The 23,522-nt window shown below is 40.6% G+C and overlaps 1 protein-coding gene across 4 annotated transcripts in view; it reads left to right on the top strand.

The window, feature by feature from the left end:
• The first annotated feature begins 418 nt into the window (after positions 1-418).
• Positions 419-23,522, top strand: part of MAST2 (microtubule associated serine/threonine kinase 2) — a 192,412-nt gene continuing 169,308 nt past the window's right edge. For all 4 annotated transcript variants that reach the window (XM_080623790.1, XM_080623792.1, XM_080623791.1 and 1 more), the window contains exons 1-2: positions 419-823; positions 20,803-20,950. In XM_080623790.1, the coding sequence (XP_080479916.1) occupies positions 656-823; positions 20,803-20,950 (316 nt within the window). In that variant the 5' untranslated portion in view covers positions 419-655. The remainder of the gene's footprint in view (positions 824-20,802; positions 20,951-23,522) is intronic.

The raw sequence follows: 23,522 nt of genomic DNA, 5'->3' as shown, positions 1-23,522 counted from the left end.
GGGCTGCCGTCAGTCTACACCCCTGAGCCTCCTTCTGCGACTGCAACGAGGCAGCCCCATTTTCCTCCTTTCCCACCGTGGAAACCTCTGCAGTCTGGAGGCGTCACTCACCCGGGCAGCCCTACAGGAGCCAGGCTGCCAGAGTGGTGCCGTTCCTGCACCCCCTTTATTCCCCCTGTCTCTCCGCCAAGTGACGTCCCCACCTGCCCTCAGCCGCCGCCACTGCCTTCCCAGGGTGCCCCTCGCCCTTTGCCTCTTCGCACCTCCCGCCCGCCTCGTCGCGACGAGTCTCGCTCTCCCCTCCTTCCCTCCCTTCTTCCCAACTCTCGCGCCTGTGCCCCGCCGCGAGGCCGGCGCTCTCGCGATACTCGGCGGCGGGCGGGCTGTGCTCTCTGTGTGTGTGTGAGGGGGGCGGTGCCGCGGCAGCCGCTGCGCCCGCGCTCCCCTGACAGGCGGGCGGCGGGACCGGCGGCGCGCGGGCATGTCCTCCCGCCCCGCGCGCAGGTGGTGGCGGCGGCGGTGGCGGCGGCGCCGCCCCGGCTCTCCGTGAGTCCCGCCGGCCATGGCCGGCCCCGCGATGCGGGGGCCCGAGTCGTGCTGCAGCCGCCACCATCAGCGCCGCTGCTGCTGCTGCTGCTGAGGAGAAGCCACTGCGATGAGGAAGGGCCGCTCCCGGGGGGACAAAGCGGCGCCGCCGCCGCCACCGCGGAGAGAGCCGGCTCGGGCGGTGTCCGCCAGCGCGGCGGAGCGGAGAGCCACTCTGCTGGGGGGCGGCGGCAGGAAGGAGCCGGAGGACGGCCGGGCCGCGGGGGCGCTGGAGAGGGTAAAGCCGGGGCAGGGGCCGGGGGGGGCCGGTGACGGCTGTTGGCATGGAGACGCGCGCCCCGCGTGGCCTGGCCGCTGCGGGCGGGGGCGCCCCGAGGTGGCGCCCTCCGCTCCCAGCCGGGCTGCGGCTGCCGCAGCGCCGGGGCTCCGGCGGCGGGGGGCTGCGCTGCGCTGTGCTGCGTGCGGCGGCGCCTGCTGAGGCGGCGTCCTGCGAGCATCCGCTCGCGGTCCATGCGCTTCCTCAGGTAGATGTTCCCCCCCAGGAGAAGATGGGTCTGATGTTCAGAGGTGGAGCGGTGGTGGTGGGTCAGTGTGCCGCCGGCGTGGCGTTGAGTGAGGGCTCCGGCATGAATACACATGGAGAAGCGAGTGCAGTGAAGTCTAGTTTGTGATACATGCTTGGCAGTGTTAATAATTACAGAATCCCTCTTGCTAGTAACCTTCTGTAGGTCACTCCTAGTAGTGATGTTAGTTATCATACATTTCCCAGCATTTTTTAGGTCTTAATGAAAGAAATGTTTTATTTAGGAAACAGACCTCTGCAGATACTTGAAAATGCATGGGATTGTTCAAAGTGAGAATGTGTAGGTTCAGTATGTCCACTCTAATGCCTTTCACCCCCACAAGAAAAGGATCTGCTGGTTGCTGCTTAGGGTTACAGGGATGAGAGACCCAAGAGATATTAAACTTTTATTTCAGTGTGTTTTGATATTTCTGATTTTACAAAAGAGAGAAATGTGGAATGAGATTCAGCAGTTTAAAAATGTAGATGAGAACTAATGCTTTCTTTCTCTTAAGAAGAGTAAAGTATTGTAAGTATGAAGACTCCCAGGATGCAGTAAGTCATTGCTTTGTTTTGCCATTTTTAGGAGCATGGTGGTGAAAAACTAGGTTCTTTGATGTTTCTTGTCACAAAGGTGTCTTTAAGTTCACGTCATGGTTGCAGATACGCAGGCTTACTCTTTTCTTTTTATGATTCCTCATTTTTTTCTAACCTTATCTGTGACCAGTGGATATCTCTTGAATACAGATTTCTCACACTGGGTCCTGGAAGAAGAGAGCTCTATTTTTTAATATTTTGTTTTATTCTCTAGTGCCTTCTTAAGCCAACTGCTGCTTTGGGTGCTCATCACTTCCTGAAACAATTAAAGAACACTAATAACCTTATTCAGGAAAAAAAAGTAATCAAAAAGAGTTAGGTTCTTCCCAGCTGTCCATTAAGATAGTGTTTGGCAGAGCTATCAAACACAATAGCAGGGTGCTGACATACTCTATATGATATTGACATAGGATCATAGAATAGTTAGGGTTGGAAAGGACCTTAAGACATGAAAATTAGTGCAGTTTTTTTCATTCTTGGTAGTTGTGAACTGAACTTTCTACAGATTGCAGCTACATTACATGCTACATTCCATGTGATGTATTGAGCTCGGGAAGCTTCACCAACACAACATTAATATTACAAATGAGGAAGGTCTTCAAACTGAGAAATGTCAGTTTTTCAGCCGCACGAGGCTTTTTAATGGTGGCTTCTGCCAGTGTGGTTTTAGCTTGAGTGCTCTGACTAAAGCCTGGTATGACTTGCAGGAACAGATCTTTATGTGCTGTCAGGTACTCAGTGCAATGGAGTCTTCAAGGAGTTTTGCAGCTGAAGAAAGCTTTGATGTCCCTAAACTTAAGAGGAGAACCCCTCTACTCACAGCATTTCTGTCTTTTAAGATCAATAATTTGTTACTTCTTTAAACACCAGGAGTTGGTAGTGTGGATGTGGTGGAAAGGGCTTCTGGAGATGCAGAATGCAGTGTGATACTCCATTTCCACTGATGCAGCTTGTAGCTTGGTAAATATTTCCTTTGGGGCCACTTCTGATTTAAGTAGCTTTGGTGTTTCCAAGCCCATAGAATGCCCTCAGCTGTGCCAGTGTAACAGTGTGCACAGCTGCAGGGAAACGTTCTGAATTAAATTCAGATTTCACAGTTTGTTTGCCATACATTTACATGAGTTTGTGGTTGGGGGAGACTGAGCTACTCTAATGTTGGAAAAAGTACTTGTCAAACAGTGACTGCAGTAGTTAAACACTGTAGTGACCTTTAGGCCTCTGAAAATCCGGTCCTTTAACATACTGTGCTTACAGTTCTGATGTACATATGATTAATGTTTTCAGTTTTTTATGAACGGCGTAAGAACATAAAAATGACTGCACTCGGTCACATTAAAGATCCCTCTAGCTCAGTATCCCGCCTCTCTGAGCTGCCAAAAGCAGGCGCTGTTGGAGAACAGCACAGTGTGTATTGAGGAAATACCTCTCCTGGCCTCCAGTAATTTGTGGCTCACAGGTTTCCGCATCTAGAGGTGAAATTTGTTTTTAATACCCCCAGTGGGTTTTTTCTTCTGTGAATTTGTCCAGTCGGTACTTGAAACCATGTAGGTTTGTAGCATCCACAACATCCTGTGGCTTAAACACATTTTGTGTGGAAAAAACATTTCTTGTTTGTTTTTAAACTTTCCACCTGCTTGTTTCATGACTTGTTTGTTAATGCTTGTATTGGTAGTGGCAATGAGAAAGAAAACCTATGTTATGCTGTGTGGCTTATGGGTTGAGAACTTTCTTTTATTTGCCATTCCTGGCTTGTGACTTTTCCAGAAGCATTTTAGACAGAAGTGACTGGATCTTTTTCATTGTTCTTGCTGTTTTCTTTGCAGCTTTTGCAGGTGTGTTCTTGATTGGTGACAGTGATGCAGGAATCGGAGGAACAGGGCTGGGGAGCAATAAACCAGGACTGGCTACAGCATTTCAGCATATGATACCCTGTAAACTTATACGGCTTATTAGGTTTTATTGTTTAAGCTTCTGCCTGCTTTTTCTTGATGATCTTTAAGCACTGAGTTGGCACCTCTGTGGAACTACTGTAACTCCACAATCCCTGTTTTAAGTGGTAATAGCTAGTTCAGGATTTGTCTTTGTGTGTGTAAATATAGATTTTTTTATATATATATATATTTTTTTTTACACTATGCATCACTTTGTATTTATCTACGTTTAATCTTATCTACTGTTTTACAGCCCACTTAAACCGTATTATTAAGGTCATCTTCAGATCTTTGGCCACCACTTTTGCAACCTTGAATAACTTTAAGCATTGTCAGCAAACTGTCATCTAAGTGTTAAGCTTCTTTGCCAGATATTCCTTTAAAATGCTGGAGGTGCTGATCCCAGAACAGATCCTTGTGGGACTCCACTGCTGATCCTTCTTTTCTGGGAAAAAGGCCAATTGTTCCAAGTTCTTATTTTCTATGTTAATCAGTCATTAACTCTTAGATGAATTGTCCTTCTTATCCTGTGACAGTTCAGTTTCATTGAGCGAGGCTACCTTTGTCAAACATAGCCCACTTGGATTTTCATAGTGTCAGCTTAATCATCGTGTGTTTGCTGACTGCATTGAAGAAAAAAAAAAGGAAAGTTGAGGCGAAAGCTATTGTTGCTTATGAATGACAGCCGCCCTCATCCAAAGGCGTATTCTAAGCATTAGAGCATTTCCATATCATACTTATGAAATTAGCTTGAGACACTGTAATATTTATTGTGAAAGCTCTCACATGCATCACAGCCAGTATTTGTCAGAGGTGCCTTTGTTGGCATTTTCCCCGAAGTCAAAGGTCAGAGTTCTCATAGAAAGGATTCTTCAGTGTCTAGAAGCTATAACTTAAGGTGGGGTTATGATGGAAGTGTACAAGACCATGTTGGTATGTAGAGAGTAGATAGCAGACTCCATGCTTGTCAGCATTTTACCCTCACTTCTGCCAAGCTTCCCTCCTCTTGCTAGGAGGGAAGTGCTACATCCTTCCCTTGGTGGCCAGGACCAGGAGAAAATTTGAGCAGATTCTATGGCTTTGTGATGCTGTGGGATGATAAACAGATGAAGGGAGCAACAATAGAATGAAGAAGAAGCAACAGCAGAATCCCAACAAGCAGTTCAAGCAGCTGGAAGAAGGACTGCAGGTTGTAGAGGTGGGATTTTGGGTTAGATGGACCCTTTATCTTAGATAAAGTTGAACTTGGCTGCTGCTGACGAAGATTTGAACTGAAATGTTACTAAACCTGGAGGCTCCCCAGCTGCTTGTATGTTTGTTATATAGGAAATGTTCAGCTGATGCCAGCAGACAAACTGCATATGTAATATACAGAAAGACAAAAACCCTCTTTAGTCCAGGTCAGTTTTCTGTCGGGGGAGTCCTTTCTATAGGGCAGGCAGTGCAGTAGGCTATCTCCAGCTGTAAATTGTGATGTACCTGAAGATCCTGTGTGTTTCCTAGACAGTATGTTCTGTCATTTCTGCATTGGATAGCAAGTATTTCCTGAGCTTTGAACAAGTGAGTTGTTGACAATCAAATCATAGAACCATAGAATATCATTAGACATTAGGAAGAAGTTCCATACTGTGAGGGAGGTGAGGCGCTGGCACAGGTTGCCCAGGGGAAGCTGTGGATGCCCCATCCCTGGCAGTGTTCAAGGCCAGGTTGGACGGGGCTTGGAGCAACCTGGTTTAATGGAAGGTGTCCCTGCCCATGGCAGGGGGCGTTGGAACTGGATGAGCTTTAAGGTCCCTTCCAACCCAAACCATTCTATGACTATGATTTAAGTATTGCAGTCATTTGGAACTGTAGTGCTGCAGACTTTCTGAGAGTAGCAAAAGTATTCCTTTCTCTGTGGGTGTCTTTGAAACTTTGCAGATCTGTATGTCCCAAAGCCAAATGGATTGCTGTGATCATCCAGTGTGATTTCCCCACGTTTGCAGGCTGTGGAGCTTTCCTGAAAGATTAAAACATCTCTCTTAGAAATTGATCTTATCTTAGCCATAGATCATGGTGTGTCTGTCACCTCTTCTGGAAAGTTCTGCCAATGTTTAATTATTCCTGCAGTTAGGAAACTAAACCACATCTTATTTCAAAGCTTGTTTTGTCTAATGTCCAACTTTCAGCTGTGGAATATGCCTATGCTAGCACAGGCAGTAAAAATTCTCTACTATCTGATATCTTTTCCATGTGCAAGTATGCAAAATGTAAAATCTAGCTTCAATTGGAACAGAAGACACTGGGTTCTTTTGCTTCCAGCTCTTTGTGCTTCCCCTGGTTGTTCTTCGACTGTGTGTACCAGAAATAGGTAATATTGTGGCAGCAGCCTGTTGTAGTGTGATCACAGACGAGGTTACTTCTCACTACTGTTTGATACTTGCCCTTTTCCAGTTTCGAGATTGCATTACCACAGCTGGGTGTGTCCAATGAGAGGTTTTGTAACATTATGCCTATGTGGATATTTCTGCTCCCAATGTTCAGGACGTTGTGCAAATTGGTCCAAGTCTATAACTTAGAAAAGGCAGGTTAGGAAGCTTATCTTCCCTTTCATGTTGTCTTTATATTTTGATTTATTTCTATTTTTTTAAAGGAATGGCAAAGAATCTTTTCCATTGATTTGTCACCCTGCTCACTCTTTTGGAGAGCAGTCAGTGACCAGCAGGGAGAAACTGGCCAAAGCCCAGAATGCTGGTCAGATTTATTTTGCCTTCACAGCTGCAAAGAAGCTGTTCCCATGCTTTCTTTGCTGCATGGCAAGCCTGGAAATTGAGGAGGCCTTTTTTCCCTAATCAAAACTTCTGTGCTTCAAAGATAATAAGTGTTTTCTCTTTTTTCCTTTTCCCTCTAGGTGCCCCCAGTATTATTAAACACAGTACCTCTATTGTGATGAGTCCTGTACTTAGACTGCATGACAGTTTAGTGTTCTTTAGATATTTCTACTATGAGTCTTCTCTTTTGAAAGGTGAAGAAGCAAGCTTTTTGAGCTCAGTTGGCCCTTTGCTTCTGAGCTTTCTCTACACTTGTGTCTCCCACACTGCTGATCAAAGCTCTGTTGCAGCTCCTTTTCTGCTCCCCCATCCATGCACCGTATGCTTAACAGCTTGCAATACTTGAAGGTGTTTATTCTCCCTTCATATCGAAATTTACAAGCTGGAATGAAACTTAACCTGAAGAAGATGGAAGTTTATTTCCAAAATTCAAGCAAATTATCAGAATCAGGTGGATATATCACTAGCAATGCAGATTGTGTTTGCAGTAAAGTGTAGTTTTTAATATTCATGTTGCAGGTTCCGTAAAAGCAAATACAGATTAAACATAGCCAAATATGTTCTGTGAGTATCATTGCCCCTTCCTATCAAAGGAGGGATGGAGTTCTGCTGAATTCTAGATCTGTATCCATCTGTTTACATAAATACTTCTAGCTGCCTGTTTTGGGGTATTCTGCTCTTTGGGGCTGATTTTAGGGGAGTTCTGAGCTGTGCCTGTTTCATCAAGGGAGCTAAAGAAAGGAGCACATTGGTAAAGACTCTTAAATTGCGAGCTGTGGATGTGACTTATCATTAAAAGCTCAGTTGCTGTTTGTAGACCTCCGTCTTTCTTTTCCCATTTCCCTTTCTTTGTAGCTGTTTAGCTCTTTTTCTCATTATAGGGAGAGCACAGCAAATAATTGTGTGGTTTCTTTTAATTGTATTTTTTTAATACAAGTTGCCAAGTTCTAGGCTGTATAGCTTCTGACATCGCGAACCAGAGGCATTCTTGCTCATTCTTAGAGTTTAATTTCTTAAGTTTATCCCCTTCTTTGTGGAGACATGAAAGTAGTGAAGAAGCCAGAGCACAGCTGTGGAAGCAGAAGCTGTTCCCTGTGACATGTAGGATTCTGTCTCTGTTTTCTCCTCTGTCCTTGTCCTGAGGAGGCAAGAAAAGAAGCCTGAAAGAACAAACCTCTCAGTGTCTTGTAGGTATGTCTCGTTGCCTTTCATAAACTGATTTGTGTTGATGCCAGAGCTACTGCTGCCTGACTTCTTCATTAGCGGTAGTTTTGCCTTTCTGTATTTCGGTCAGGCAGTAATGGCAGCTGCTGGCAACGTGTTGTTCTGAATTCCTTGTTCCTACTAACATTTAGCGGGGAGAGGAAGTGACTAAAGAAGAGAGTCATCTTAATGCAGGGAAAGGGGAATAAAGTGATCAATTCTGCAATGTGCTAGTTAGATAATAGCAGAATTGAGCCACTGACATTTGTCTAGAAGCAGACAAAAGGCACATAAAGTGGCCAGTTCTGCCGTGGGCTTGTTAAGTAATAGCAAAATAGCACCAAAGGGCATATAGCACTTCTCTGGCCTGATATAAAAGCATCACTTCCCTCAAACTTGTGTATTAGTGGACACACCTAATTTGTTTAAATCCATTTGTGTAAATCATTTAGTAGGTAGGCATTGCATCAGCAGTTCAGATGATTCAGCTTGCCTGTTGAAATGTCAGTTTCCTGTCACAAGTGAAGAGTAAGAGCAAATGCTGTGTATTGTCCGCATTAATTTCATATCCTGCACATTACTATAGCTAAGCAGGCAGTTGAGAGATTATGAACATACAGGTTTTCACATTGCAGAAGAATTGCATCTGAGTTTCGCAATGCATTGCATTATTTGTCCAGAAGGAGTAAAAAAGTGAAGGAGCCAAGAGAAGTCTTCTGTCAGAAGTGGCTGGATTTGGTGTGGGACTACATGTCTTTATAATCATAATCAGTTGTTAGCTCGAAGGGAAAAGCTGCCGCTACTTAGTGTTGGTTACAGAGCACTTGAAGATAGCATTGGGGTGCTGGCCAAGGCTCGGATTAGGTATCTACAAAACACTCAGATGGACTTTGGATCCATTCCTGACTGTGCGCTTTGGGAAACCAAGTAGTGTCAGTGTATTGTGTTGGAGGAATGGGTATGTGTTACTGACTTTGCGCCTAGAAGTTGGCTGACTTCTAGAGCAAACTCATGTGCCTTCTTGCAGCACAAAGAATGTGAATGTTGTCCTGCCTGTCAAGGTAGTTCTTACTGTCTCTAGAAAAAGCAATTCTTTATTTTTATCTGATAGGTTATTTTTATTGCCTGAGCTGCTGTTGTGCTCCTTAAGCTAACATAGCTTTGATGCTTATAAGAAATGCAGTGGATTATCATGGATGCAATGATAAGCATTTATTTAAAATAACAGATCTTTTTTTTCCTCTTACTTAATTCTTATTCATGGAACCTGAGTAGCTGAAGCTAAGGAAGCAGTGAAGACCAGAAGTGAGACTAAACTAAAACGCTTTATCTCATCCATGAAGAAGATGTTGTTCCTCAAGAATCTCAGTAGCTAAATGGACAGGTCATGTAGACCCTTAACAATTTTATTTCCATATCAAATAATGACGTGCTGTGGTTGGTGTCTTTTTGTAGTGATGTAGTACTATTTGAAGCCTGGTGAAAATGCTGCTCTTTGGAGGAAGAAGCTGAGTGCATGATCACTAGCAAAAACTTCTGCCTTTTTGCAAGGAAGTAGAAAAATCTGTTTCAGGTGAGGAAAATGCATGCATTTGTTTGATGTCTTGATAGACATCACTCTGACGGTAGGAAGTTGATGCTTTGTGATATCTCACTCTAGTAGAAAGATCTGAAGGCCTTGTTTGCTTTGTAGTGAAGTAGCTCTGTCATTATTTTTAAAACCTGCTTTAAAGTTCTTTTGTACTTGCTCTTCCTCTAAGCTGTATTTTTTGTGGTATCTTGCTGTCTAACTTCCAGCCTAGGTCCCATGAACCCTAAAACGAATAATCTGTCAGAAATTATTGACAAATGTTCTGTTATAAATACACATTACAGTGCAGTGAGGGAAGAGGGTTCATGACTGAAAACCCAGCAATAATAAAAGAAGCTGTGTAGCTTGCCAGTTTTTTGGTCTTTGGAATTGCTCCAGCATTAATGGAGATCCATCATTTACATGCAGGATAGGATGATAATCTGTTTCTTTCCAGCAAAAATCATGGCTTTGATATTAGAACCATGTTGTAAATATTGCTACTTTTTGTTATACACGTAGTAAATAACAATAAAATACTTTCTAAAACCTTTTAGTTGATCTGGATTTTCATGAATGTAAAAGCAGAACAGTGCTTTAAAATATTCCATGGACCTGTATAGATTTCCAGAAGCAGACAGCAATCCAAAGGCTGGACTATGGGGAGTTCAAGAATCTTTGAAGTGTATTTTCTGATTCAGTTTCAGTCCACACGTATCTTCATGAACTGTCTATAGATGAAGATTTCCTCTAATGTATTTTGCTGCAGTGTGACAAGTAATCCACCATAAACACTTTCATCATGACAAAGCCCGAATAAGTTACTTAACTGAATGACGCTTGGATAATTTTTTACTGTGTGATGCTGGCATTTCTGAAACTCTTGTTTGTGATCTCAGCTAATTCTGCTAATAATAAAAATAATGATATTAATAGTTACAATAAGCTGAATTCAGTGCACTTTTGGAGTGCTGCTTCAATTGTATGCATTGTTTAAACGTGCCACAGTTCATTCAAGATAGATTTCCAGTAACAAAATGGTTGCTTATGTGAGGCTAAATTCTGCTAATCCTAACTTTTTGCAGTGACTGTGAACTGTTTCAAGGAAATAAGCTCAATATACACTATGTGCATTTATCACTTCCATAGGTTAGCTGCTACCACATCAAGATTAAAAGAAAATTTAAATATTTGTAGGTCCTGCCATCCCTGTTAATTTTTCCCTGTTGGATTTGATGATGGAGTTCACAGAGCAGTTTGTCTTTTATGATAGAAGAGAAAGTACAGAGTGGTGACAATGGTAAACAAATGCTGGCGTGCAGTATACAGGAAGCAGTTTTACTAAAGACCAAATTATGTGTGTGGTTGGACCCAAACTTGAGACACTTTGATGTCTTTTCTTAATCCAGGCAAACAAAAGCTAGATGCAAAAAGTATGTGCACTAAGGAGCGAGGGGAATTCAGTGCTGTCTGTGGGATGAAAACTTGTGAAAATGTAGCTGCGTTTCAGGAAGCTTGAAGATTTTTGTGAAGTGTAGTACTTGTCAGAGTGATTAATCGATATTTGAGCATGTTGTTCTTTTATCCTTCAAATACACAGCTGTCATGCTTTGAGATCAGTAAGAATGATTAATGAAAAAATAATTTTCTAATATGCCTTCCTGGTACTATGTATAATAACTGGAACTTATTACTGCTGCTTAGGCTTTTTTCATGACACTGGAAGTCATACACGTGCAGGAGGAGGGCATAAACACACCTGAGTTCTGCTCTGTAAATTGTGTAAGCATGGTTCCATGTTTCCAGAAGGTCTCCCTGTGCACATTGATTTCCAGGTGTTAAATTTGGGGCTTACTTTTTTCTGCATGGAAAAGCATACAGCTTATAATCATTCCATTGTGTTTCTCTGCACTCTCACTTGGTCATTACAAAGCAAGGACACAAACCAGCACAACTGCGTAGTTACCTTCATCCTTAAGTGGCTTTCAGAGCTTCTACAAGACCTGAAGAATCCAACCTCACTGGTGCAAGCAGTGTTGAACTCTTGGAAGGGCAAAGCTGGGAAAGAGTATGTAATGGAGACTTCTGTAACTACTTAGGGAAAAAAAAGGCACTGATAGGCAGTGAAATAATTTACTATTTTGCTTTGTTTTCTTCTTGTTTCTTCTGTTAATCTCCTGAGAGTTGCATGCCCTCTGTGTACTGAGGACTAGCTGAGGGGTAGCAGCAGCTGCTCTTATGATTGTGGTTTGTTTCATTTGAAATGGAGTGAGACCCCAGTTTTATTTTAAAGAATCCATTGTAAGGCCCCAGAGCAAGGAAATGTCGTCTCGAAAACTGAATGCTTAATAATTAAAACAGGTTGGTCACTAAAATCACACTAATATTTAGTGCATTTAAAAACATTTTATTATCATCATGCAAATCAATTTTTAATATGGAGCTCTAGAAAAGACCTTTAAAAGGAAATAAAGTAGGCAGGACTGATATTAGGTGTTCCAGGCAGCATGAGAAGATCAGAAAGTACAAATAAATAAATTATAGTCACTGTTTTAGAAGCAAAGTTACAAATGGGTTGTAAAGTTAATGCAGTTGAGATGTTTAAACATTTAGGCATAGATGGATGCAGTGGCATATTAGTAGCAAATACATCTTTCTGTTTTATTAAATGACTTAAATTGGACCTGTGCAGTGTAAAGATTGCAAAAATACATGACCCTGAATGTTAAATTATACATTCACTTAGTTACTTGCATGTTCCTTGCCCTTTGCATTGATCTCTGCTTTTAGTGCAGAGGAGAATCTGTTCACAGCATTGTTGTGTCAGTTTAGCAGGAGGGCCTGCTGACTGTAGTCTTTCATTTGAGCTTGAGGCCTGTGCTGTTCATAAACCTAACAGTTGGGCATTGTTTTTGTTCTTAAGCATAAGGGAAGAAATACGTGCCTTGTCCTTGAAACAATTTTGGCTTTTGTTTCTTTGGGATGAAACTGTATTACAGTGCTTGATGGGAAGCTTTTGTGCCAGAGAGACTTCATTTCTTTGTGCAGACATCAATAAAATATGTGAATTAGTTTATTTCTGGCTGCCATTTAATGTGATTTCTGTCAAGAAAAGCTAAGGATTAAGCGCTTGTGTGTTTCCAAAGGTTAACTTCATTCCCTTTAGATCTAAAGCATTGGTAGTTTTATTTACAGTCTTATAATCAAATGATATTTTTTTCCCCCATTCCGTTTGTGCAGATCTGCTGTTGAGTTTGGGAGAAAATTTGTTCTCAGGAAAACTTCCCATAAGTGCTTCTTATTTTTGCTGTGCATTGATGTGCTTATCTCATTTGTGGTAGGAAGTGAGAAGACTCCAGATGGTTTATGGAGACAAAAGTATTGATGCCACAGGCTTGGAACAAAATAAACAAAAAGAAAGTATTTGATTTTTTTTCCCCTTCTTTTTCCTACTGCAAATAATAATCTTCCTCAGTGATGATAACACCAGGTTAGAATGTATCTTGGTCTTTTTTCATCCTGGCAGTGTTCAAGGCCAGGTTGGACAGAGCCTTGGGCGACATGATCTAGTGTGAGGTGTCCCAGCCCATGGCAGGGGGGTTGGAACTGGATGATCTTAAGGTCCTTTCAAACATAAACCATTCTGTGACTCTATGAAATAGTGCTCTAACTGTTAGCAGACCACTGTGCCTTGTTAATTTTGATTTGTCCATCTACAGATGATTCCACTATTACTACTATTCAGGACATACAATACATGAAAGCATCCGGGTAGAAAAAGTGGTGTGATAAAGATGACTCCTGTAGTGTTTTCTGGTTTTGTACTTCTCTTTCTGGGCAATGTGCATTGTTGAAGTGAGCTTTATAAATTAAGATCAAGTCTTAAAATTGTATTACACATCTGCAATTAGTCATTGATTAAAAAAGCCCCTTTAACTCACCTGAGTGGTTCTCCAGCAAAGAGTTCATGAGTTACCTGCTTTAATCTGTGGGCAGCTTCATTTGAAATAAGCCTTGGAACAGTTGGGCATGGATTTCTCTCTACCTCCCTCCCTTAGTCTTGGACAACTTTTTAAGGCCTACATTTCATACTGCACCACCAGAGATTTTTATTTGAGACTACTTCCAAATTAATGGCTCTTAACATTTTCCTTTGGCAAGTGTGTTTTTAAAAATTTGAGAAGTCTGCACTATTAGTAAAATAAACCACTTGTATACAGCATGCACATTTTAGTACAATGCGTTATTATTTGCTTGCCAGACTTCGTATTTTCAGCTAGTCGTTTAGTTTTAAATGTATTTTATTTGTGCATTAAATGCAGAAAATTCTTTATAGGGTTGAGAAGCAACTAACACCGATAACTTCTCAGTTTTTGAAATGTGACCCAGAGATTCCTGTGTGTAATACAGGAAATTAGGTGAAACTCTCTTCCAGGTCCTATTGCTATGAAGCAATTGTTTGTAAATTGTATGAACTTTTAACTAACTTGTCACTAGGTCTCGTGCATCTCTCTCCCTAGAAAAACAGAGGGAGTTTACATTTCCAATGAAAATTACTTGATTGTGACTTTGTTTATAGGCTTCAACCCAGAATTTACACAGGTATAAATAGGTATTTTATAGTTTGCTCTTTCCCTGCGGATGAGGCAGACAATGTTTGTCATGTGAACAAAAATACAGTTGGAGATCTGAAAGCTCACTCATTCAAATAAAAAAACCCTAGTGTTAGTGTTGCAAGGAATCAAGGTACCCTGCAGAATGTTCTGGTAATTTTCTTCCTTTTATAGCCAGTATGAAATCTTGGGTCTCTGCTTGCACAGCTTAAGATACAGCTGTGTTTCTGCTGCTTGCCTGATTCTTTAAGCAGTTCCCATTCTCATCTTTCTTACAGCTTAATTATAATGAAAGGTGTTAAATTCAGGGTTTTTTGCATAATAAGCATCTGAATAAATCTGTAAGAAACTGGCAAATGAGAAGTTTTGGCTATGTTGATACTGTGGATTATGGTGTTTAGTAAATCTAAACATACATTCTTAAGATCTAATAAGAATATAGAAGATAAATGACATTTGATATGCATAGGATGCAAAGAGAACTTGCAGTAATACTAAGTAGTGTTGGGAAACATCACACGCTTGGCATATCTTCTGAGTTTCATGGAAGAAGCTATTCAAAGAGAAGGTGTTACTGGTGTCTGTAACACCAAAATTAATTACAGATCACATCTTTTTGGGTCATAATTCTTTTAATCCTTACAGCAGACAGGATTCTAATGTACAGGTGATGAATTACAGAGTTGTTAATCTTTTTTTACCTGGCCAGGAGTTTGTTTCTTTGCTCTATGCAACATTCTTATGTTTGAAATAGTCATGCTGGAGTACCAATGGCAAAGGAGTGATGTGGCCTTTAATGTGCAGTGTCTTTGTTGAGACTGGTTTGTTCTCAGTGTAACTAGTGAGCATGTTGTAGGTTTTTGAGTCTTGATATATTGATAGTGGCTTCTTTCAGCTCCTGTAAAGTTTGATACAGACTTTAGTAGAGGCTCTGTTGCTCTTTCTTCCCTAGATGAAATTCTTTTGGCTTTTGGCATTTACAGGCTGAATTCAAGAGTAACACTACCCTTTTGTCTCTTAGGAGGGGGATCCTGAAGTAGGATCAAATACTTTCCTTGTTTAAACCATTGTGGTGTTATTTGTATTTTCATATAAGGACCAAAAACATTCAAACTGATATAATCACAAATTACTTTGTCTTCTAGATTCAGTTCCATTAGGAATAAATGATTCCACATTTCAATGGTCCTCAGGAAGGGGGTAATAATGTACATAGTTGCAAATATTTACTTTTTCTTTTCAAAAAGCTTTTTAATGTGTTCCTGCAGCTGGGAGCACTTGGCAACGAAGTGAACAACTTGAAACAACATTAAATCTTCAGATTCATTAGTTCTAATCAAACATCCCTTGGAGTTGTTTCCTGAAGAGGTAACAAGAAAAAAGATATTTGTATTGGAAGAACAAGATAAGGAAGGTGAATCTCATAGAGTAGGCTTCTGATCCTATGTCTTTTGGGAATCATTCTTGTTTTCTTGTTTCATAGAATCACAGAATGGTTTGGGTTGAAAGGACCATGAGATCATCCAGTTCCAACCCCCTGCCATAGGCACAGTAGACCATGTCGCCCAAGGTCCTGTCCAGCCTGGTCTTGAACACTGTCAGGGATGGAGCATTTACCACTTCTCTGGGCAACCCATTCCAGATACAGTTAAGAAGTGTTTTAGTTGCAAGTTCTTATTCAGCCTACAATTTTGGTCACATTTGGGCTCACCTCAGCTTCCTGGTAAACTGCTGGCCCTCTTCTCTCAATATGTCATGTCCAGGCTAGCAAGTTAAGGCAAAAAAAAGATTTTTGTTGTAAATCTCAGTGCTAAATACTAAAGCATAAATACTAGGGTTCTATTGTGTTAATGGCTAGTTATACAGATAGGTATTTGGTTTATGATCTGTTCTTTAGGTCTTTAATTTTCTTTTTAAGTGTATTTTAAAGTATATAGCATATAGTATATAGCAGACCTAATGGCAGGATCAGATCTGTTTTTTGTTAAGGGTATGTACATGCATTATAGAAAGTGATGAGGAAAGGCTGAGAAGAAAAAGAATGCTTCTCAGATTATGTGCACACCATCCGGACACAACAGGCTTTTATCTTCTAAAGGACAAGCAGTACTGTATTAAAAAATAGAAGATGCAGCTTTCAGTATTGACTGTTTTTCTTGCTTGAAAAAAATTCAGGAAGTGCCAAATACCCTTGAGTTACATTACTCATTGGTTATCTTCCTTACAAAACAGACTATTATTAGTGTTTTCTTTGCCAATTTATTGTATTTAAATTTTTGTTCTTTTCTTCCTTTTAACAGTTTTTTGGAATTCACTTCCAGGTGACATCAGTGGTTGTGCTCATTAGGCTTAAAAAAAGAAAAATTTTTTTCTTTCTCCTGTTAATGGATTACCTGTTCACAGTGAATTTTTGTGTAGTTTTTTTCCCTTCATCCCCTGGCTAAGAGTTTAACGTGTTCTGACCTGCAGATTTGAATATTTGTTAGTCACAGTTGAGTATTTTTGCTTGTTGTAGAGATTGCTGAGAAATATGTATTTGCAGCCCAGAAAGCCAGCCGTATCCTGGGCTGCATCAAGAGGAGCGTGACCAGCAGGTCGAAGGAGGTGATCCTGCCCCTCTACTCTGTTCTTGTGAGACCTCACTTGGAGTATTGTGTGCAGTTCTGGTGTCCTCAACATAAAAAGGACATGGAATTGTTGGAATAAGTCCAGAGGAGGCCTCGAGGATGATGAGGGGACTGGAGCACCTCCCGTATGAAGATAGGCTGAGAAAGTTGGGGCTGTTCAGCCTGGAGAAGAGAAGGCTGCATGGAGACCTCATAGCAGCCTTCCAGTATTTGAAGGGGGCCTGTAAGGATGCTGGAGAGGGACTCTTCCTTAGGGACTGTAGTGATAGGACAAGGGTAATGGGTTCAAGCTTAAACAGGGGAAGTTTAGTTCGGATCTAAAGAAGTTCTTTACAGTGAGGGTGGTGAGGCACTGGAATGGGTTGCCCAGGGAAGTTGTGAATGCTCCATCCCTGGCAGTGTTCAAGCCCAGGTTGTACAGAACCTTGGGTGATATGGACTAGTGTGAAGTGTCCCTGCCCATGGCAGGGGGTTTTGAACTAGATGATCTTAAGGTCCTTTCCAACCCTAACTATTCTATGATCCTATGTAAAGAAGTGCACCTTGGTATGATCTGTTATATAGTAAATGTTGACTATAAAGACAGGTCTTAAGATTTTTTTTCCCTAAGACTCATCTGTTGCTGATGCATCAGTCTCACTAACTGTATAGTACTTCATCTGGCAGTTCGAGGAAGAACTTTGACATGCATCCATACTTGCAGTATTCACCTGCCATTTGTAGGTTAGGATCTATGTTTCTCACTTGAGCACCATTAAATGAACAATGTGCACTGCTGAAAAGCACTGCAGTGCTGGATTTGCTTGTTCTTTTTGTTTCGTGCTTGAATCGCTGGGGGGGGCTTTCCCTGTGCAATGGAATGGAAAAGATGACTGCGAAGATTCCTTGTAGCTATATTCTGAAATTACCAGACCAGGATTTTAACATGGGATATTAGCGTAATCTTACACATCAGGAAGCACATTTGGTTTCTTGGCTTTTGTCTGCAGCTGTTGTTGCAATCTGTCTGGTTCTCCCATCTTGCTGAGTGTAATAACCCCTATGTGAGATTTCAGGCAAGAGAAACAGGCTAGTATGTGTTTCCAGTACCGCAACTATTTTAACTGTTTTTCTGTGCAAGTGTGGTAAGTGAATGAGCTGAAGAATGCCTCTCGCTATTCAAGAAAAGCTTTGGCCATTTTTCTTCATATCCTACTGTTTCAAGTTATGTGAGCAAACTTTTTTATACCTTTGAAGAGACTGATAGGAATAATCTTTGCCTAGCAAATCAAGATTCTTTGTGCGATGCTTTTATCTTTAGCCATAAGCTTTACAGCATTGAGCTGGCTGTTTGAGCCTGATTTTTGGCTTGTGGCAAAAAACACAAGGCCAAATAAATTAAAGTTTCTTCCTATCACCTTTGAAAAGAAATCAATGGATGGAGACTCAGTCCACTGTGAGCAAGCGTTTGTTACGTGTTTACTAATGCTTGTATTTCTAAAGCTGCAAGATTTCTTTTCTTTCCAGAAGTGGAAGTGGAGTCCTTAAAATTGCGTCAGTCTGTGATATGTAATCTTTTCTTCAACCACTTGCTCTGGTAGTCTAATTTAGTTATTTGGAATCATGTAATCAAGATTTTGCTCTATCACTGCAGAGAGTATCTTTATCCATTGGTTTGGAATGTTGTGTAAGGTTTTTCTGTCCTTTGTACACATTGCTTCTTGCCTTGGGGCAAGGACAAGGAAAGATCTCTTCCTGTAAGCTTTTTTTTTCCTTCCTTGATTAAGAGTGGTAACATAAACTGTTGCTATTCCTGTGTAGTTTGTCTCTGAACTGCAATATTGCAGCTGGGTTTTGATGGATGAGTGGAAATAAATTACAGTCTTATGAAAGACAACTCTATTGTTGTCAAGTTAAAACTTTCCCTTGTTTTGCATGAGCAAAACAATGATGGGCATAGCTCTCAGAAGATGAAACTTTAAACTGCCCATGATGTACTCAGCAGTTTATCAAACATAGTAGCCTGCCTCAGAATGGTGCAGTAGGTTTTCTTATTTTTCATATGTTTGAGAAGTGAGTTTAACAGTATACAGGACTGCAGAGCCTGATTGGGGTCCTCCTCTTCAACACATTTGACAGCTATGGAGTCTTCTGAAGCGCCTAAGTGTTCATTGTGCTTAACAAAAAAGGGCTTATGAAGAATTTCCCATATGTAATGTGTACTAAGCTTATCTCCTGCAGAACACAGCCTGGCTGCTTCAGTGAGTGTGGGAAGCTGTTAGCTTTCCACTGTTCCTTTCATATCTTTGTGGTATAGGTCCTGATGGGGAGCAGTTGGTCGTGCTGGGGATGGCTGTTGAACGAAGGTGTATGGCATGGTGTCTTGAGAAGTAGCAAATACCATTGGTTTGACCTGAAAGGTGTGCACAGGCAGCTGAGCGGATATTGTGGTAGGGTAACACAGCCCTTCAGTACTGGAGTTCCAGGTGCTTCTTCAGTTGGGGTACTTTTGACTTAGATGTTATAGATCTGAAAAGCTTATGTGCTGTAACTCAAGAAGAAATATTAAGGATTTGTAATTATTTTTACTGGTAAGAGTAACCCAAACCCATTGACAAACAACCCCAAAATCTTGGACAAACAAAGAAGTCCCAGCTAGAAACCTTTTCTTTGAAAAAGAGGTTCTTTGCTCCAAGATGGGTATGAGGAACCTTAAGAATAAAGTATTTTCAGCTCAAGCAGTTTTCTCTACCCCAGGCTACTCCTTTTCATGCCTCTCCCCACTCTTGCACCAACACAACTGTTTGCAGCTGTGTGATGAACTGGGTAAGTGAACTGACCTACTTTAAGTTACCCAGGTCTCTCTCTTGATCTGGTTTACAGTGTGGCGACAGAATGTCTAACTGTAACCAGAGGAAGAAATTGTATCAGCACAGTACTTCTCAACCTGGTGAAGGTGCACCACTGAAACAGATGTGGAGCAAAGCATTCCTGTCCCCCAAACAAATTAACTTATTTACTATTATAAGGTGCCAAAAGATTTCATGATTAAAAGGACGGTGGGAGTCTAAGAAAGGTTGAGAATGAATGATTCAGAGCTAAGTGGGGATTCTATTTCAAATCCATTTTTTTTTTTCCCCATGTAAACCTGCTTTATTTATGTCCTTCCTTCCTTCCTTCTCCTTCTCCCCCCAGCCCCAACCAAAAAGTCTTGGAGTTTTAAAGTGTGTAGTTCTGGTCTGCATTTTACGGTTTGAAGCATAACACTGTAAACTGAATAGATGTGAATTAATGACTTCAAAAAGTAGATTTTGACTGGAATCTTCAAATTTTAGTAATAAACCCCACTACTGGCAGACTAGTTTTTGCTTTAAATGTGATTTAAAGCTATGTTAAACCATGTAGTGATGTATCATGCAGGGAGAGTGTTCCTTTCAGTTTATTTTCTGCCATGGATGAGATTTTATAGGATAAGCATGGCTTGAAGTGCTCTATAGCTAATGAGAGGCATTGGAAATAAAATGGAGCAGTCCATTAAGACGTGGAACATGTTGCATGACTGCAGAGAAGGAGAACTTGACCAAGTGCGTCTATATAATTCTTAATGGACAGTGTCACATTGTCTTCAAATCCATGTGTGGTAGCTAGGCTTGTATTTCTTCTTTGGCTGTGAAATAAGAGTTTCACGCCTCCAGAACAATTAAATGCATAAGGAAAGCACTGTGGATGTACTTGCTGCTGTGCTACCTACTGCTATTTTGATTGAAAGATTGCTCTGTGCTGTGAAAGGAATTTACATGTGTGGGAGTGTTTCTGACAAATACGCGTCTAATTTTGTTTAGAGTAATAACAAAGACATTACACAAAGGATGATCTCTATCCTAATTATTACTTAGTTATACATATGGTCTTGTAGTGGAGCTGTAACTTATAATAGGAGTTTTGGGTTGCAATTAGAAATTGCAGCAGTTTCTTTATAGGCATATTACTCATAGACTGGATGGAATAAATATTCAAGAAAGACTATTCAAGAGAAAAGACTCTTTACTCTAGCAGGAAATAGCTTGAATCAAAGCTGAGGATGATTGTTCAGTAGCCTCTTTTCCCACATACTGTAAGAGCAAATAACTGCTTTTTTTTCTGACTTAATAATAATATTCCTTACAGCAGTGGAGTTCAAGTACCGTATTTGACTGCGATCCTGTGATGTGTTTTTTGAGCCAGATACGTGGCACCAAAGGGGGATTTACGATTTTAAGTGCGTGTGTGTGTTTGCTTGCTTGTTTTTAAACTGTCTCATTTATGCTTTGGAGATTGTATGTTTCAGGCTTTCATTAACAAACTTGTTGTTTTTCTTTCTACAGGAGATGATAACAGAGTCCACTCCGTTACGATGCAGGAAGCTCAGCAATCCCGACATCTTTTCATCTGCTGGGAAAACCAAGCTCCATCGTCAGCTAAGTCAAGATGACTGCAAGCTACGAAGAGGTAGTTTGGCAAGTTCTTTGTCAGGTATGCCATTTTGTAAAGACCGTATGACAATTCATTAGTATTAAAGATGCAGTATTACTTGTTGGTGTAACAATTGGGATAAGGGATGTTGATGTTTCTTACTGGGAAGCTGGTTTAAATTATTATTTAGTTTCTTTTTGGCTTCAAAAACACTGCAGGTATTTGTGATTGAAAGTAAAAATCTTGTTTACTAACTAGATGTTTTTTCAGTTTGTATAAAGTTTGGGTTTTTTAACAGTCTCCAGCCTTGTCAGAGAATTCAATTTGTCAGCTGTAGAGCCATGGAGTGAGAATAGTCTTGTAATTAGCCAAAAAAATAGAGGATGAAGCTGAGTAGTTTTCTTTTTCAAAGACTTTGTATGTTGGCTAGGCGATAGTTTCACAGTTGTTTAAAGCTGGTATCTTAAGTCTGTGATGCTGGCATTGAACATACAGATCTGCATGATCAGTCTAGAATGAACAAGCTGATCTGCCTGAATACCGCTGCTGTTCTTTAGGGTTAACTTGCAGGCCATTTCCTCCCTAATTAGGCTGACTGTTTGCCTATTTGCATGTTAGTGCAAGAATCAGAAGGGTTGCAAACTCTCAGGTGAGAGGGAAAGAGGAAGAGGGCAGCAGCATGGGCTTGACTTACAAGATTGTAAAAATACATCCAGTCCTGGTCCCTCTGTCTTTTATTGGGGAAGGTGAATTGTTTGATGTTTGAGGTGCTAGGTGTTTAGGGACTAAATAAGCACTAAAGCATTCATGTTTTGTTTTGGCATGGCTTGTTCTTAATGTTTTATTTGGACTAAGTGGCTTGTTTCTGGAAAACTGAAACATTATGGATGTTTTGCACTCATGTAGATTTGTTCCCTAAGGTAGGTTAATCACTAGAGGAGAGCAGAAGTGTATTAGCTACCCACCTGCTAGATGATTACAGTGGCTGAAGGTAGTACTGTCGTTCGGTGGTTTTTCTTGCCTTGAGTAGAAGAAAGAAAAGTAAATAGGAGGAAGCTGGAAAACTGGAGGATTTCTGGGGTTTTTTTTTTAGAAATATTTTTTTTTTGGTTGTAGGTGACATTCTTGTAAATTTTCTGTTCTGAAATGATAACGTTTTCCAGAACTTGTTGCTTCATCTTACTGACTTTGCAGCCTACTATAGGCTGATTCAGGAAGAGGAAAAGAGTCCCAGCAATATTAGTTTGACCCAACTCAATAATGAAAATGTAGATCTTTAGGTATATAATTTAAATTTGGGTGTTTGGAATGTATGTAGGACTTTGAGGTATGGCAATGAAAGAGGCTTTAGCTTTTCAAGCTCCGTACTGAAAACAATTCCACCTTATTTTTGCAACAGAAGCAAAGGAGTTTAAAGAGTGTAGGTGATTGTGCTTCTAAGCTGATTGGCTTAGATTTGATTCTTCATGGAATTCTTCTTCCTGGATGCAGATATTGTGGAACTAAAAGCGGATATTGATAATTATGTCTCATGGAGATTGAAATAGTGTTATCCTTGCTCTCAAACACTGGTATTTTGAACTGTTAGATAATTATATGGTTTGAATTGCTATTATAGGATATCTTTGTTAGTGGTTTACTAAAATAAATAGTAATGTACATTTCTGTCATTTTAGAGCTCTGCAGAGAAGAGGACTCTTTGTATTTACTCCTCATAGAATTGTAGAATAGTTAGAGTTGGAATGGACATAATCTTGATAACGAGCAAACCATAAAAATCATGTCTCCTGCTGTAAATAGATTTAGTGGGACTGCTGAAAAAGGTAGTAATATGCTGTGTCTCTGCTAGCCATGGTTGAGCCTTCTCATGTCTCGTCCTCTGACTCATTCCGTTAATGTGTACTTGGTCCACTGTTTGTAACTTTCATAGAAAATTAACATAAACAAGTTTAAAAAGCCACCATTTTCCCCCCATCATGGCAAATCACATTGTGATACTCTTCCAAATATTGTATCTGCTTTTATGTAATGACTGTATGACTATTTCACACCTTATTCTAAGGTGAAATTGAATTTATCAAATAGCTTGCAGCCTCTGAGAAAAGTATTCTTCTACAGTATATGTGATTAAAGATGTAGTCTTCTTCCTGCTACTTATTTTAGCAAACATCTCAGTCCTGCATGATTCCTGTTGTAGTATCTGAGCATGTGATAATCAGTTGAATGGTGTGTGTAATTTAGTTTCACAGTCCTAATTTTAAGGAAAAGGGGTATTATTCACACCCTTTCTGCAGATGGTGAAACTGAAGTACAGAGGTTGGCTGACCAGGGTTACTGAGGAAGTCATCTGGAAGCTAATAATGGAACCCAGATTCACAGATATTTTCACTTAACGTGTTTTTAACCACAAGACTCTCTTTTTGGTGAATAGCATTGTACATAAAAGGAAAATGTCAAGCTTGATGGAGTCAAAATATGACCTACTTTGATTTTGATTCTTTCTTAATGTGGAAACTCCCTGCTTGACATTTTTCAAAAAGGAATGTTATATTGGCTAGGGAAAAAAAAAGTATTGAGTAGCTCCTTTTATAGGATAACTGTATTTCCTGCAGTGAAGTACAATGGTGTGAAC

The sequence above is a fragment of the Psittacula echo genome, assembly GCF_963264785.1.
Source record: "Psittacula echo genome assembly, chromosome: 7".
In the NCBI taxonomy this organism is placed as follows: Eukaryota; Metazoa; Chordata; class Aves; order Psittaciformes; family Psittacidae; genus Psittacula; species Psittacula echo.
Note: the sequence above shows the minus strand (reverse complement) of the source record. Positions and strands in the feature narration are given on the sequence as shown.